This window comes from Muscardinus avellanarius, assembly GCF_963383645.1.
Source record: "Muscardinus avellanarius genome assembly, chromosome: 7".
NCBI classification, from domain to species: Eukaryota; Metazoa; Chordata; class Mammalia; order Rodentia; family Gliridae; genus Muscardinus; species Muscardinus avellanarius.
In genome coordinates this window covers 74939349-74952804 of record NC_137793.1, presented here as the reverse complement: position 1 = coordinate 74952804, position 13456 = coordinate 74939349, and the positions used below count along the sequence as shown (strand labels likewise).

At 37.0% G+C, this 13456-nt stretch overlaps 1 protein-coding gene across 3 annotated transcripts in view; it reads left to right on the top strand.

Moving 5' to 3' along the window:
- Positions 1–13456, top strand: part of KCTD3 (potassium channel tetramerization domain containing 3) — a gene marked incomplete at both ends in the record, with an annotated part of 52859 nt that overhangs the window by 26168 nt on the left and 13235 nt on the right. For all 3 annotated transcript variants that reach the window (XM_080699068.1, XM_080699067.1, XM_080699066.1), the window contains 3 exons: positions 7307–7422; positions 12312–12399; positions 12519–12635. In XM_080699068.1, the coding sequence (XP_080555194.1) occupies positions 7307–7422; positions 12312–12399; positions 12519–12635 (321 nt within the window). The remainder of the gene's footprint in view (positions 1–7306; positions 7423–12311; positions 12400–12518; positions 12636–13456) is intronic.

The window sequence follows — 13456 nt, the reverse complement described above, 5'->3', positions numbered from 1 at the left end:
CCAAAGACGCTGCATTGGCCCTTTTCACTTCTAGTCTGAAAGTCTGCATTATACAGTTTCTGGCTTTTAAAGAGTTTTTCATATCTCCATTTAAAAATGCTTAATTTTCTTTCATTAAACTCATAATTGGCATTAATGAAGCCACAACTAATATAACTATTCACAAGTATCCTGTTACATAAAACACAAGGTTAAGTTATTAATATCCATAAAGTTGAGAGAAAGATTTTAAGACTTTGATGTATAGTTTTGCCTAATTTGTTTAGTCCTTCCTTCTGAGTCAAAGAATTCTAATAGGCTATATTTATCTCTTTGTGAGCATCTTTAGACTTAAGATTATGCATCTGTGGGGTAAACAGGTGAATTTTCTAATTTTATTTTGTGTGTGTGTGTGTGTGTGTGTGTGTGTGTGTGTGAGAGAGAGAGAGAGAGAGCGAGCGAGCGAGCGTGCGCGCGAGAGAGAGTGTGTGAGTGAGTTACTGGGGATTGAATACAGGGACATTCTCCTTCTGAGCTATACTTTTGTCCTATTCTTTTTTTTTTAAATAGGGTCTCACGAAGTTGCAGAAGCTAGCCTTGATCCTGTGATCCTTCTGTCTCAGCCTCCCAAGTACTGGGAGTACAGCTGTTTACCACCATGCCCAGCTCTTAATTTCCCCTTTTAAAGTGAACAATTCATTGTTAAGTAAAAGAAAATATTAAATATGGATTTTTAGAATTAAATTTTAAATAGTTTGGGATAAAATTTAGGAATTCAGAAAGGTTTTCAGGACTTTTTTAGTACTAATCTTAAATAGCAAAAGTTCAGTGAATGCATGCACTGCTTAACAATGGGGATATGTCCCAAGATACACATTATTGGGTAATTTCATTGTATGAACATCATAGAATGTACTTACATTAACTAAGATGACAAGAATGGTACTCAGTGATACAGTCTTAATGGGACCACAATCATATATGAGGTTCATTTTTATCAAAACAGCATTATGTAGCTGTGACTATACTTAAACCTGTGGTTCTTTGAAAGTGCAAAGAAATCTTGGATTTTATAGTAAAAGTGTATTGGGTGGTAATGACGTTGCAAAGATATTGCAGATATAACTGAAGATAGGTAACAGGAGCACAGTAGAAATACTTAGAAGAAACTAAGTTAATCTTGAGGAACTTACATAGTTATACTCTAAGCCTGCCATCATAGATAATTCTACCAAAAATAAAAATACATAACAAATTCTGATAGATGTTATAATATTGATCATGTTATGTGTCATTGTAGCCTCTGGAAAACTCTTGTATATACTTTTAGAAAATGAGAGTAAAGTAAAGGCAAATAATTATTATAACATTACCATGAAAAGTCTTGATGAGCTGGCCACGGTGGCATATATCTGTGATCCCAGCACATTAGAGGCTCAGACAGGAAGACGGCAAGTTCAGAGCCAGCCTCAGCAACTTCATTTCAGAACCAAATAATTAAAGACGGATGTGGTTCAGAGATAGAATGTCCTATACCCAGTCCTCGGTACCACCCCCGCCCCCCGCCAAAAAAATCTTGACCTGTTAGATTCAGGGTTAGGGAAAGGTTTATTGGGAAAAGTTTTCAGATCATGCTTTGAGGATGACTCTATCCCTTCTTTCCCAACCTTTCCTTCTTCCCCACTTCCTGGTTTGAATCTCATGCCAGTTGGACATACTTTTTTTTTTTCTTCTTTTTGATGGTTGTACTAGAGATTGAACCAAGGGTCATTCTGCCTCCAAGCTATTCCTCCAGCCTTTTTAATTTTTGTTTGAAACAGGTTCTTGCTAAGTTGATGAGAATCTTGCTAAGTGGCCAAGGCTAGCCTTAAACCTGCAATCCTCCTGTCTCAGCCTCCCAAGTACCAGGATTATAGATGTGCATCACCATGCTCAGCTGGATCTGCTCTGATGGTGATCTTCAACTGCCTTCGTGGTCACTAGTCTTCACTCTTGAAATTTGTGCCTATGGGATCGTCTCACTCACTTTTTTTAAATTCAGGCTGGAATCTACCATTATAACTATCTATCATAGAGCTTTAATTAGCTTGCCTATCTTTTTGCTTTACTTAACCTGGAGAAATGCAGCCCTGACCAAATCCACCTTTCTGTCTCTATGGCTAAATACAGGTAGGAAAAAGTAAAGGTGCACCCACACAAAATATTAGTCTCAACTGGGCCTACTACTGTAGTATCCTTGCCAGTTCTCTGTGTCACTCTTCTCCATGACTATTTTGTACTTTTTTCTTTCTTTCCACATTTCCAATACTTTCTCTCTTCTAATTCAGAAAACAGAAAATCAGAGGAGATTTTCCATTAATTCTTACCATTACAGGTATTCATCTGTATGTACCGGTATGCATATTCTATACTGTCCCTTTTGTTAATGTGATTAAATTGCTCTTCTGTAAGCTCTAGGTCCTATGTACTCACACCTGCTCAAGGACATTGTTCTAGTAGTCATTCCCCTAACAACTTGCCAGTTGGTTAGCTCATTTCCATCAGCCAAAGGTCATGCTTAATTTTTTCATAAAAGCAACAACAAAAATTAATCCATTTTTCTGCTTCCTAAACAAGAGTGCCTTAATTCATTTGGGATGTTATAACAAAACATTATGAACTGAATGACTTATAAACTACTTGTAATCCCAGTACTTGGGAGACTAATACAGGAGGATCACAGGTTCGAGGCCAGCTGCAGCTACTTAGGCCCTCTGCAACTTGGTGAGAAGGGTTGAGAGACTGGGAAGTCCATAATCAGGGTGCAGGCAAAGAGGGTATTCACCTCATCGTACTGTTTTTATGTTTTTTTTTTTCTCATAGTTGCTCCAATAACTCAATAACACTACTGTTGTTAGTATTTAGTTTTGCCCCAGATCTCTATTCTGCTAAATCCCATGATCAATTTCTAGTCTTTATCTTACTAGAGCTGTCAACTGATAGTGTTTGATTGTTCTTCCTTTCCTTTTGAAGACTTTTTTTTTTTTTTTTTTAACCTGGAAGTGGTCTTCTAGGATACCTTCTTGCCTTGACTTTTATCCTGTTCTTTTTAGTTCATTTTGATAATGCTTCATTATTTGCCTGACTCCAAAAATCTTAGAGGTCCTGAGGGAACTGAGATCAGTGGTTTGCATCCAGGGATAATGTCCACCAGGGAACATGGGGCATTTGGAAATATCTGGAGACATTTTTGGTTGACACAACTGAGAACTCTCTTTCTCATCTCTCTCTCTCTCTGTCTCTCTCTCTCTCTCTCTCTCTCCTTCTCCCTCTCCCTCTCTCTCCCTCTCTTTCTTTCTTTCTTTCTTTCTTTCTTTCTTTCTTTCTTTCTTCTCCTTTTCAGACTCTTTTGTGTTAGATCATTTCTTCCTGGACTAAAGGTCTTTAAAGCACTGTTTCTCCACCTGTACTGGTTTCTTCTTTCTCCACTTTTAAGTTTAGGCTCATTTTATTAATCTACATTGATGTCTTTTGCTCTTCTTGTTGTGTGTGTGTGTGTGTGTGTGTGTGTGTGTAGTACCAGGGAAGGAACCAAGGATATTCTACCTCTAAGAAACACTCCCAGCTTGATTTTATTCTTTTATTTTGAAAAGGGATCTCACTAAGTTGCAGAGAGCCTCACTAAGTTGCTGAAGCTGACTGCAAACCTGCGATCCTCCTGTCTCAGCCTTCCAAGTGTTGGGATTACAAGTGTGTGTCACCACACACCTGGCATTTTTGTTCTTTTTCTGGAGTATTCAATCTGCACTTTATCCTATCTAGTGACTGATCATTTAGAATTTGGACTTCACAGCTCTAGAATTGCCTTTTGATTCCATTTTTTAGTTTGTGTCTCTGCTACAACTTATTTTTTTTGTTCATTATATCCATTTTCTATTAAATTCAACTTGTTTATGGTAGTCTTTTGAGTGAAGCTTTTGTCTGCTGAAACTAACATCTGGGTCATCTTATGCTTTTTATTTGTGGCCATGTTTTCTTAACATGTTTAGAAGGTTTTGACTGTGTTGACTGTGTACATGGTACATTATGCAGGGGCTATGGATTATGCTGCCTTCCTTGAAAAGATGTGGGTTTTGTTCTGGCAGGCAGTTTAATATTGAGGACCACCCTTGTCTTGTTACCCTTCTTTTTGTGCTTTGTTCAGGGTAGATAGTGTACTCTATATTTAGTTTAGAGTATGTCTCCTTTCCAAGTACATGTTCCCTACTCCACAGTTGCCTTTCTGGAGTCTTCACTGAATGCATGGGTTGCTCAGCAGGGGATCGCCGCCATTCTTTATTTACTCACATATGATCTCTGGACTCTTCAGTTAGTTCTCGGCCCTATATCAGCCTCTTCTTTTTATTCTCACTCTGACCTGGTACTGTTTGCCTCAGCCAGGGCCTTAGTGTAACCCCTATGCAACTTTTGTTTCAGCCCCATCCTGGCCAATTGCTGACTGTGGTTGAAAATGCACTTAATCAGGGAGCCAGGATGAGTGTGGTCTGATGTTGTGTCCAGGACCTGAAAGCAGTCGCTTCATGTATGTTGTCCATTTGCCTATGTCTTAAAGTAGGAATAATCAGTTACTGTTTTTCATTATGATCAGCAACAGATGCCCTCTCTGAAGGCTTTAGAAAACAAATTTTTATATTACAATTGTAATACACTAGTAATTATACAGAAGCCAAATGTGTTTTTTTTTTTCCCTTTTCAAGTTTCAGTTTGTAACGTATATAAGTGAAGTAGATTTTATTTCTTGCTTTGTTTTCAAAGGCTAATATGATAGGTAAAATGGTTATGAGGTGGTACAGTAGTAATTTGTTCGTGCTCTGTAAAAAAAAGAAAACATTTGTTGTTACAAATATTCTTTAGAACTTGACATCACCATCCAAAGAAAATTGTTTGAGCTGGTAGGTCCGTGATAGAGCTATCCCAGAGGCCGTACTCCCTTCATTATAGCGTACATATGACAGCCAGACTGGGTTGCTGCTATGAGCAATATTTTACTGAGAGGGTCACTCAAGACAGGGACTTGTCATTATTTATACTCTTGTCTTCCCTGTGGACTGTGGTCAGGGTTGTTGAGCCTAAGTAGGAGTGACATTTTAAATTTCATGAGAGCTCTCAGAATGTCTTCTTTGATTTCCAAGAACCTCATCCTTCTTTGGGGTAATCATAGTGGGTTTTCCTCTTTATTTCTGCCTTTTATATAGGCCATAGGACTAAGTAAGTTTGACCTCACATGTTTTAAGAATTGCCTCACAATTAAAGCCCCATTATGTGAGATCCCTAATACTATATACAGTGTGAGATAATCACTTCCTACTTTGAAGCTAGAGGCTTATTTCTTCACCAGTTCTGGTCAAAAGGCTTAGCTTTTTTGAGTATTAAGTTTTATTTTACTCCTTTTGGGTGGCAGATTGGTTTGAGGTGGTGTATTCATGTGTATGTTTATATAAATATGTACATATATGTAAATATCTACATATATAAGTACAAAACAATAGATAAAATACTCCTAGCAATGCTTATTGTTTCTTGTTTTTTGTTGCTGTTGTTTTTTACTTTTTTTATCTAATGTGTCATCTTTTTTTCTGCTAGAAGCCAGGCTTTTTCAAAATTACTTAAGAATTTTGATGTGTCACCACTGAACTTTTATCTGGTATATCCCTGAATAAAAAGAGAATACCTAGTTAATATTAATGTAAGATTCAAGGGAAGTCAGTATTTTTTGGCTTATGCTTTTAAATTGCACTGCCATTGCACTTAATTGTTTTATTTCATTACTCCCCAAGGAGGTCTTCAAGGCCCATGCATCTGTTTCCCTCAGCTCAATGCTGAGAAAATTATCTTTTCACATAGGTACCTTTTGAAATACATAGACTGATGCTTCAAAAACTCCAAAGATCTATATAAAACAGTTTTATAGGTCAGACTTATTTTCCAGCATTATTGGATAAAAAGGTATTTTCCATAATGGTTTTCAAATAATTTAATAATGCTACTTAGGTGCCACGATTGGATTGTAATATTTTAAAGTAAAAAGTGATTATTGAAGCATTTATCACATACTTCCAGAGCCAGGGTTCTTCTGATGCCTAGTGTAGTCCTCTGCTAGAGATAGACAGCGTTATAGGGCTAAACGCCGTTCCAGGGTGAGTCTGGAATTCTTTGCTTGGGCATTTTTGGCTCATGCTCTATATTAAGGTGGGATGTTTGCTCCTTACAACCTCCCTCACTTTCCTTGTAGTCCCTGGGCTCTCTCATTCCCAACCCCACAATTTATTGAAATCTCCTATTAACCTCTTAAAAAATTCAGCTCAAATAACTTCTTTTTTGGGGGGAGGGGTACTGGGGTAGAACCCAGGGGCATTCTGCATCTAAGCTACATCCCCAGCCCTATTTTTTATTTTTTATTTTGAAACAAGTTCTCACTAAGTTGTGGAGGGCCTCACTAAGTAGCTAAGGCCATGCTCAAAAAATGATCCTCCTATTTCAGCCTCCCAAGTACTGGAATTACAAGCATGCACCACCACACCTGGCTAATAACTTCTTTTCCAAATATGTTCTCAAGCCCCTTCACTTACCCACTTTTACTCCTCTGGGTGGTATTGTGTTCTGTACATTCTTCTGTCACTAAAATTGGCTATTTGCAACTTATTATTTACTGAACTGTAAGTTCCTAGCAGCTTCTATACTACTCAGGTTTTTTTTTTTTTTAATTCCAAGGCCTAATAATGTGTCTTTTAAGTCAATTAAATGGAGATTGAAATGCTGGGAAACAGGGATTTAAAATACACTTCGAGTAAAAGGCCTGAATCTGTGTTTTTAGTATAGAGTGATTAGGTAGGTTTTGTCTTTTCTTCATTTGTTTTTGCTTATTTGCAGATTTTTTAGATACATTTTGATAGTTGAGGTTGCCAATTCTCTATCTTCAAATCACTAATTCTTAAATATCAAGCTGCCCTGAAATTTCCTATAGGTATGTAAAGGCAGTGGGTTCTCGGACTTATTTGGTTAGCATGGATTCTGTAATCATTTTCATTTTACTTTGTTCACTGTAAATCTGTCAGGTTATTTTGATCAAGTAGAATTGAGTGCCACAACTTCAGATAACAAGGTGTATCAGTGTTAGGAGCTCTGTAAGCTACTTAAGAGCTTACCAGGCTTTTACCTTGGGTCCGCAAATCTTGCACATAATTTGTAGAAAGGAGAATAGGTTTAAATTAGTCACTTTTAAGATGGTTTTGGTCTAGTTTGGGCTAATTCTGAAGATCACGGATTAACCTCTCTTTTGTCATTTAAGGGGTGTTCAGCCTTGGTGTTCCTGTAGATGCCCTCTTCTTTATTGGTAACCAGTTGGTGGCCACCAGTCATACAGGGAAAGTGGGAGTGTGGAACGCTGTCACTCAGCACTGGCAGGTTAGTTAACTAAAGCATATTACAGACATGAAAATATATTTATAATGAGTATACATCTGTTTTTTTATAGAATCATACTATTTCTTTATTAAACAGAATAATGAACATATTTATTGGTAAACTGGTTTCTGTATACAAATTTTACTATCTTTTAAGAAGTTTGTTTTTGGAAAATGAATGGCTTTTAACAGTGGCTTGACTTTTTAAAATTTCCTTAATATCTTTTGAGTTTCATGCTGTGAGCATGATAGCCCAGGCAAACTTTAATTCTTGAATGGAAGCACATATCTGTATGAAAATATAGATCCTGTTCAAAAATAGAAAGTCAAATACTCTTAACATATTTGAGGAGAATATTAAGACTCAAAAATGGTTATGATTTGATTCCGAAAGAAAGAAGGAAACTAAAGGACTCTAAGCAGGAATCTATGTTCTAGAAAGATAATACTTATAAGTAAAATAAAAGGTGGACTGGAGATCATGGGAAATATCTACTACAGGAATCCAGCAGAAGTGGATCACTTCAGCAATGTCAGTGATTGCAGGGATGGCAAAGATGAATCTGTTTGTAAAATATTTCATAGACCTTCCTAAAGTGACAGGACCAGTATTTGAATGATGTAGAAAATTAAAAGAGAGTTGTATTTCCATGTTGGGCTTTTTAATTTTGACAGTTGAGTAGTTAGCAATTTTTTTAATTGTTAGAAGACGAAGATGTGCTAGAGGGTAAGATAAGAAATAAGTAGATTGATTAAAAATGTATACTTTGAGATTCTTGTGGACATCCAGTTTCAGCTGGGAGCTGAGCATAGTGGCACATGTCTGTAATACTAGTACTTAAAAGGCAGAGAGGGGAGGATCACGGGTTCAACACCAGCCTCAGCAACTTAATGAAATCCTGTTTGAAAAACCAGATGTGTTACAATATAGAATATAGATGGGAATACTCCTTTGGAATATAGGAAATAAGAAAGGGTACAAATAAAACTTCAGGTTCACAAAACTTCCACGATAATTTATGTACGTATATATTTATTTATTTATTTTTATTTATTTATTTTCTGGTGGTACTGGGATTCCTGGGAGCCCTTCTACCTCCGGGCTACACTCCCAGACCTATTTTATACTTTTTATTTGGAAACAGGGTCTCTTAAGCCAGCACGGCTGACTTTGAACCTGCATGATCCTCCTGTCTCTGCCTCCCAGCGTGGGGATTACAAGCATGCGCCACCTTGCCCAGCCAACTTCCACGATAATTTATTTTTTTATTTTTTTATTTTATTTTATTTTAATTTTTTTGGTGGTACTGGGGTTCCTGGAAGCCCTTCTACCTCCGGGCTACACTCCCAGACCTAGTTTTACATTTTTTATTTGGAAACAGGGTCTCCTAAGCCAGTGCGCGTGGCTGGCTTCGAACCTGCGCGATCCTCCTGTCTCTGCCTCCCAAGCTTGGGGATTACAAGCGTGCGCCACCACGCCTGGCTCCACGATAATTTAAAATAATAATTGATAACATTTTTCATAGAGAGTGTACAGAAAGAAAGAGAAGTCAAAATTAAAACTCTAGAGATACATTAGTACTAAAGGGGTCAGAAGACCAAGATTCCAAAGAACATGCGAAATGATTTAGAAATGACATAGGTTTGGGCAGTAGGATGTGACTTGCAAATATGTACTAATTAGGTTTGATGAAGGAAGGCCAGATTGTAGGCACTGAGGAGTTAAAGGGTCAGAGATTAGAGGTAGCAAGTTGAGTTGTCTTTCAAGAAGCTTGGTGGTGAAGGAAAGCATAGTGCCAAAATGAGAGCATAAAGATCAAAGGTAGGTTGAAAAAAAGAAAGATGCTCAGTGCTGTTGTATTTTTTTCTTTCAGCTAGGCAAAGTGTGAGCATGCTTTTAGCCAAACAGGGAAGTTGCAGAGAAAGCATCTGAGTATTGAAATTGGATTTGATATCTGGTCCCATAGAAGCCAGGAGTGTGAGGTACACTGACAGGGTAGAGACACTTCCTTCCCTGACAGGCAGTGAGGAAAGAATAAAAAGAAACACATTGGAAGTGTGTTATCAAGGATTACAGAAATTATAAATTGTACATTTGTGGGGGATATGGGTAATAGTTTCTCCATTAGTGCTCAGAGCTGAGAACAGAAGTGTGAGAAAAGAAAACACTGTTGGCTTGACTCAGGATTGGAGTTTTAATAAAATGGCTTTGCCATGCCAACTGCCAATAAGAAAATGTAAAGACAGCAAGGTAGTTGAAATTGGGAGAAGAAAAAGTGGTAGAAAGGAAGTGCTAGGTAAGCAGAGAGGGATTTGAAGAGAAGGGACTAGAGGGGAGTCAAGCACATCGATAACACACAATGAGCATTGTTGGAAGGTAGGAGGTTAAGGTCAAAGATTTGATGTAAGGTTTTAGAGTTGGAGCAGTTCTTGGTGATATAGCCAGTTGACTTGAAAGATGCAACTCCAGTCAGTTGTCTATATTCATGCATTTTTTTATCCATAGATTCAGCCAACTATGGATTAAAAGTTTTCAAAGAAGGAAAATTGCATCAGTTCTGAACATGTGCAGAATTTTTTTTTTCATTTTCTGTAAATAATACAGCCCATCCCCTCAGAGAACAAATGATAAAAATGTTTTTCTTGGATGAGCCTGGAGAAGCTCCAGGATGCTGTCCATCTTTCGCTGAAATATAGATCTAAATGGAGAGAAATCTCAAGGTCTTATCTATTCCCATCTTTCTTCTATGAAGATTCTGAGTAGGAGTTGAAGCTCATTCTGTAGTGATGGAGCTAAAATGATCCACTGTCTGGTGTGATAAAAATTGGTTTCTGGCTTGTAAAGCCACATTTCCTCCATCTACTCAAGCCCCTGGAAGGTTTGCAGTGCCATTGCTATAGAGCTTGCTGGCATTGGCTCTGTGAGAAGCGTGACCTGGGGTTAGCGTGTGAGGATGGGGCACTTTATAGTGATATCTCTACTGTAACTCATAAGCTACATGACACTGAGAAGGTACAGGAATTAGGGTCTGAAACAGGAATGACTTAGAAGAATCATTATTTTCAGGTTTTAGCTATTTTTTTTTTTAATTAGAATGTACCTAGATTCTGTGCTTTCTTTAACTTGGTGTGTGTGTGTGTGTGTGTGTGTGTGTGTGTGTGTGTGTGTGTGTGTGTTGCTGGGGATTGAGCCCAGGGGCATCCTATATCTAAGCTACACCCAGCCTTGTTTTATTTTTATTTCAAAATAGGGTCTTGCTATATTGCTGACTCCGTCCTCAAACCTTCAGTCTTTCTGTCTTAGCTCCCAACTACTGGGATTACACACCTGCACCACCACAGCCAACTACTTTTACTTGTTCTGTTAGACATTTTCTTTCCCTTTCCTCTGTCTCTTGGCTGACCTCGGTTTTCAGACTCTACCTGCTCACAACCCTTCCCTGGCCTTGCTCTTCTGCCATCAGTACTGAGATGGCATCTCTCCTGCCTCCTCTATGATTGTCCTGCACATGCTATTGTAGTACCTCTCACACTATACTTGCCTTTGACTTTTCATTCTCTCTCAGATGTTTATAATCTCCCAGAAGGCAGAAGTGGTACCTTACACCCTTTACCACCAATCCAGTGCTTGTTCTCTTGAATAATATCTGGCACATAAAAAGTACACTCATTAAACAGATGATGTTTAGTGAAAACGAAATATGACCATTAACATTTTTGAATTTCAAATGAAGTTTCACCTACATCTCTGGCCTGCCTATAAGGGAAGATTGTTTTTAATCTCACTTATTGCTGCTACTTTTTTCTGTTTTCTTGATTTTTTTCATTTTGTAATAAAACACACATTCTTTTTCTTTTAGCCACATACACAGGAAGTTATTAGCCAACTAGATTGATTAAAACAAGTGACTTTTTATTCCATTACTTGATAAAATCAAACATGTAGAAGACTTTGCATTGTCATTTTCTAGAAAATAGGTAAAAATCCTTAGAAAGGAGAATAAAAATACTATCTTTTCAAGAAAATTATAATTGTTAAGGGATCAAGTATTGTTTGAAAATCACTTGCCTTACTGTTTGACTTTACAGGTCATTTAATCTCTTAAAGAAGTGAGGAGGAAAGGGATTGTGTCAGACTTGACTTTCCAGTTCCACTAAGCTGTTATCTAGTGTTTACATTCAGAAAAAGGAAATAATCCATTGAACTAAAGAAAGCAAAGCACTGCTATTAGAAGTGTATGTGTGTGTGTGTGTGTGTGTGTGTGTGTGTGTGTGTGTGTGTTACTATAGGTTGAACCCAGGAGTGTTCTACCTCTAAACAAGACTCCAGTCCTATTTTATTTTTAATTTGAAACAGGGTCTCAGTAGGTTACAGAGGCTGTCCTTGAGCCTTTGATCCTCCTGTCTCAGTCTTCCAAGCACTGGAATTATAGTTGTGCACCACCATGTCTGGCTTGGAAATATAATCTTAAAAAATATTTAACAGAAACTATATCAGTGGATTTCAGAGTTCCTGGTGGCATTTGTTTATATGCTGTGTACTTAAAGAAGATTCATTTTCTAAGTCATAATAAAATTGGGTAATAGTTGCTTTTATTTTTTATTTTTTGGTGGTACTGGGGTTCCTGGAAGCCCTTCTACCTCTGGGCTACACTCCCAGACCTATGTTTTATACTTTTTATTTTGGAAAGGGGGTCTCTTAAGCCAGCGCGGCTGGCTTCGAACCTGCACGATCCTCCTGTCCCCGCCTCCCAAGCGCGGGGATTACAAGCGTGCGCCACCATGCCCGGCCTTGCTTTTTATCAAAAGAACAAAGGTTGAGGAAATTGAACAAAGAATAGAAATTTTATGATTACTTTCTAACATCTAATAATAATCTCACTACATCAGGTTCAAGATGTTGTTCCTATAACTAGTTATGACACTGCTGGATCATTTCTTCTCCTGGGATGTAACAATGGATCAATATATTACATAGGTAAGTATATAGACACTTAAAATCTTATTTAAATTATTTAAAAAAATAGGAAAACATTACTTTTTGTTTGAAATAGATATATTGCTTATTTTAATGCCATTTTGTTTTATATGTTTTAGATATGCAGAAGTTCCCTTTGCGAATGAAGGATAATGATCTTCTTGTTACCGAACTTTACCATGATCCTTCAAATGATGCCATCACTGCTCTGAGTGTTTACCTCACACCAAAAACAAGTTAGTACATGGTCAATTATTATAAACTCTTGAAGGTCTTTTGAAGATTTGTGTTTATTCACTAGTTTACTGTGTGGCTGGGTAAAACTATTCTGATTCCTTCTTTTTGAGAGCTGCACTGTTATGGATTTCATCACTATTAATCTAAAATGTATATTTGGCTTTATACCAAACTCAAAAATGACCAGTAAATGAACATAATTTGAAATGCAAAACTGGAACATTTCTCCTTTTGAATTGTTTTCGTTAAGCTATATATAATATTAAATGAAATTTAAAAAAATTTACACATATATATCCCTATTAAGATTGCTATTTTACTTTGAAATTAGGAGCCATTTTTATTTTTAGCAACAACAACAAAACCTTTTAAGACTCTGTATTGGAAAATAAGCTTATTTCTCTTAGGATTTTTTAAAACTCCAGGCCTCATGACTGCTAGGCAAGTACTCTGCTACTGAGCTATACACCCCTTCCCACTTGGGAGTTTTTTAAATTTAAGTTGTGAAAAAGAATCATGAATAAAATAAATCATAAATCATAGATAAAATAAAAATTAATAGACTGGTTTTGTAAATTTTTCTATCCTAGAGTGAAAGGCAAACATCAGTGGGAAATTTAAAACTTACCCATAGAGAAAGGATAAGATGTATTAACATACAGACAGTAGTAATATATTTGCATATTACCTATGTAAGACTGTTGTGTTGAATTCATTAAAGGATATCATGACCTTTATTGTGAAAGAAATATTCTAGTGTATGCACATGAATTGGATTGAAGTTATAGTAGGATTTAAACCTAACTGTTGCTTTAGAACA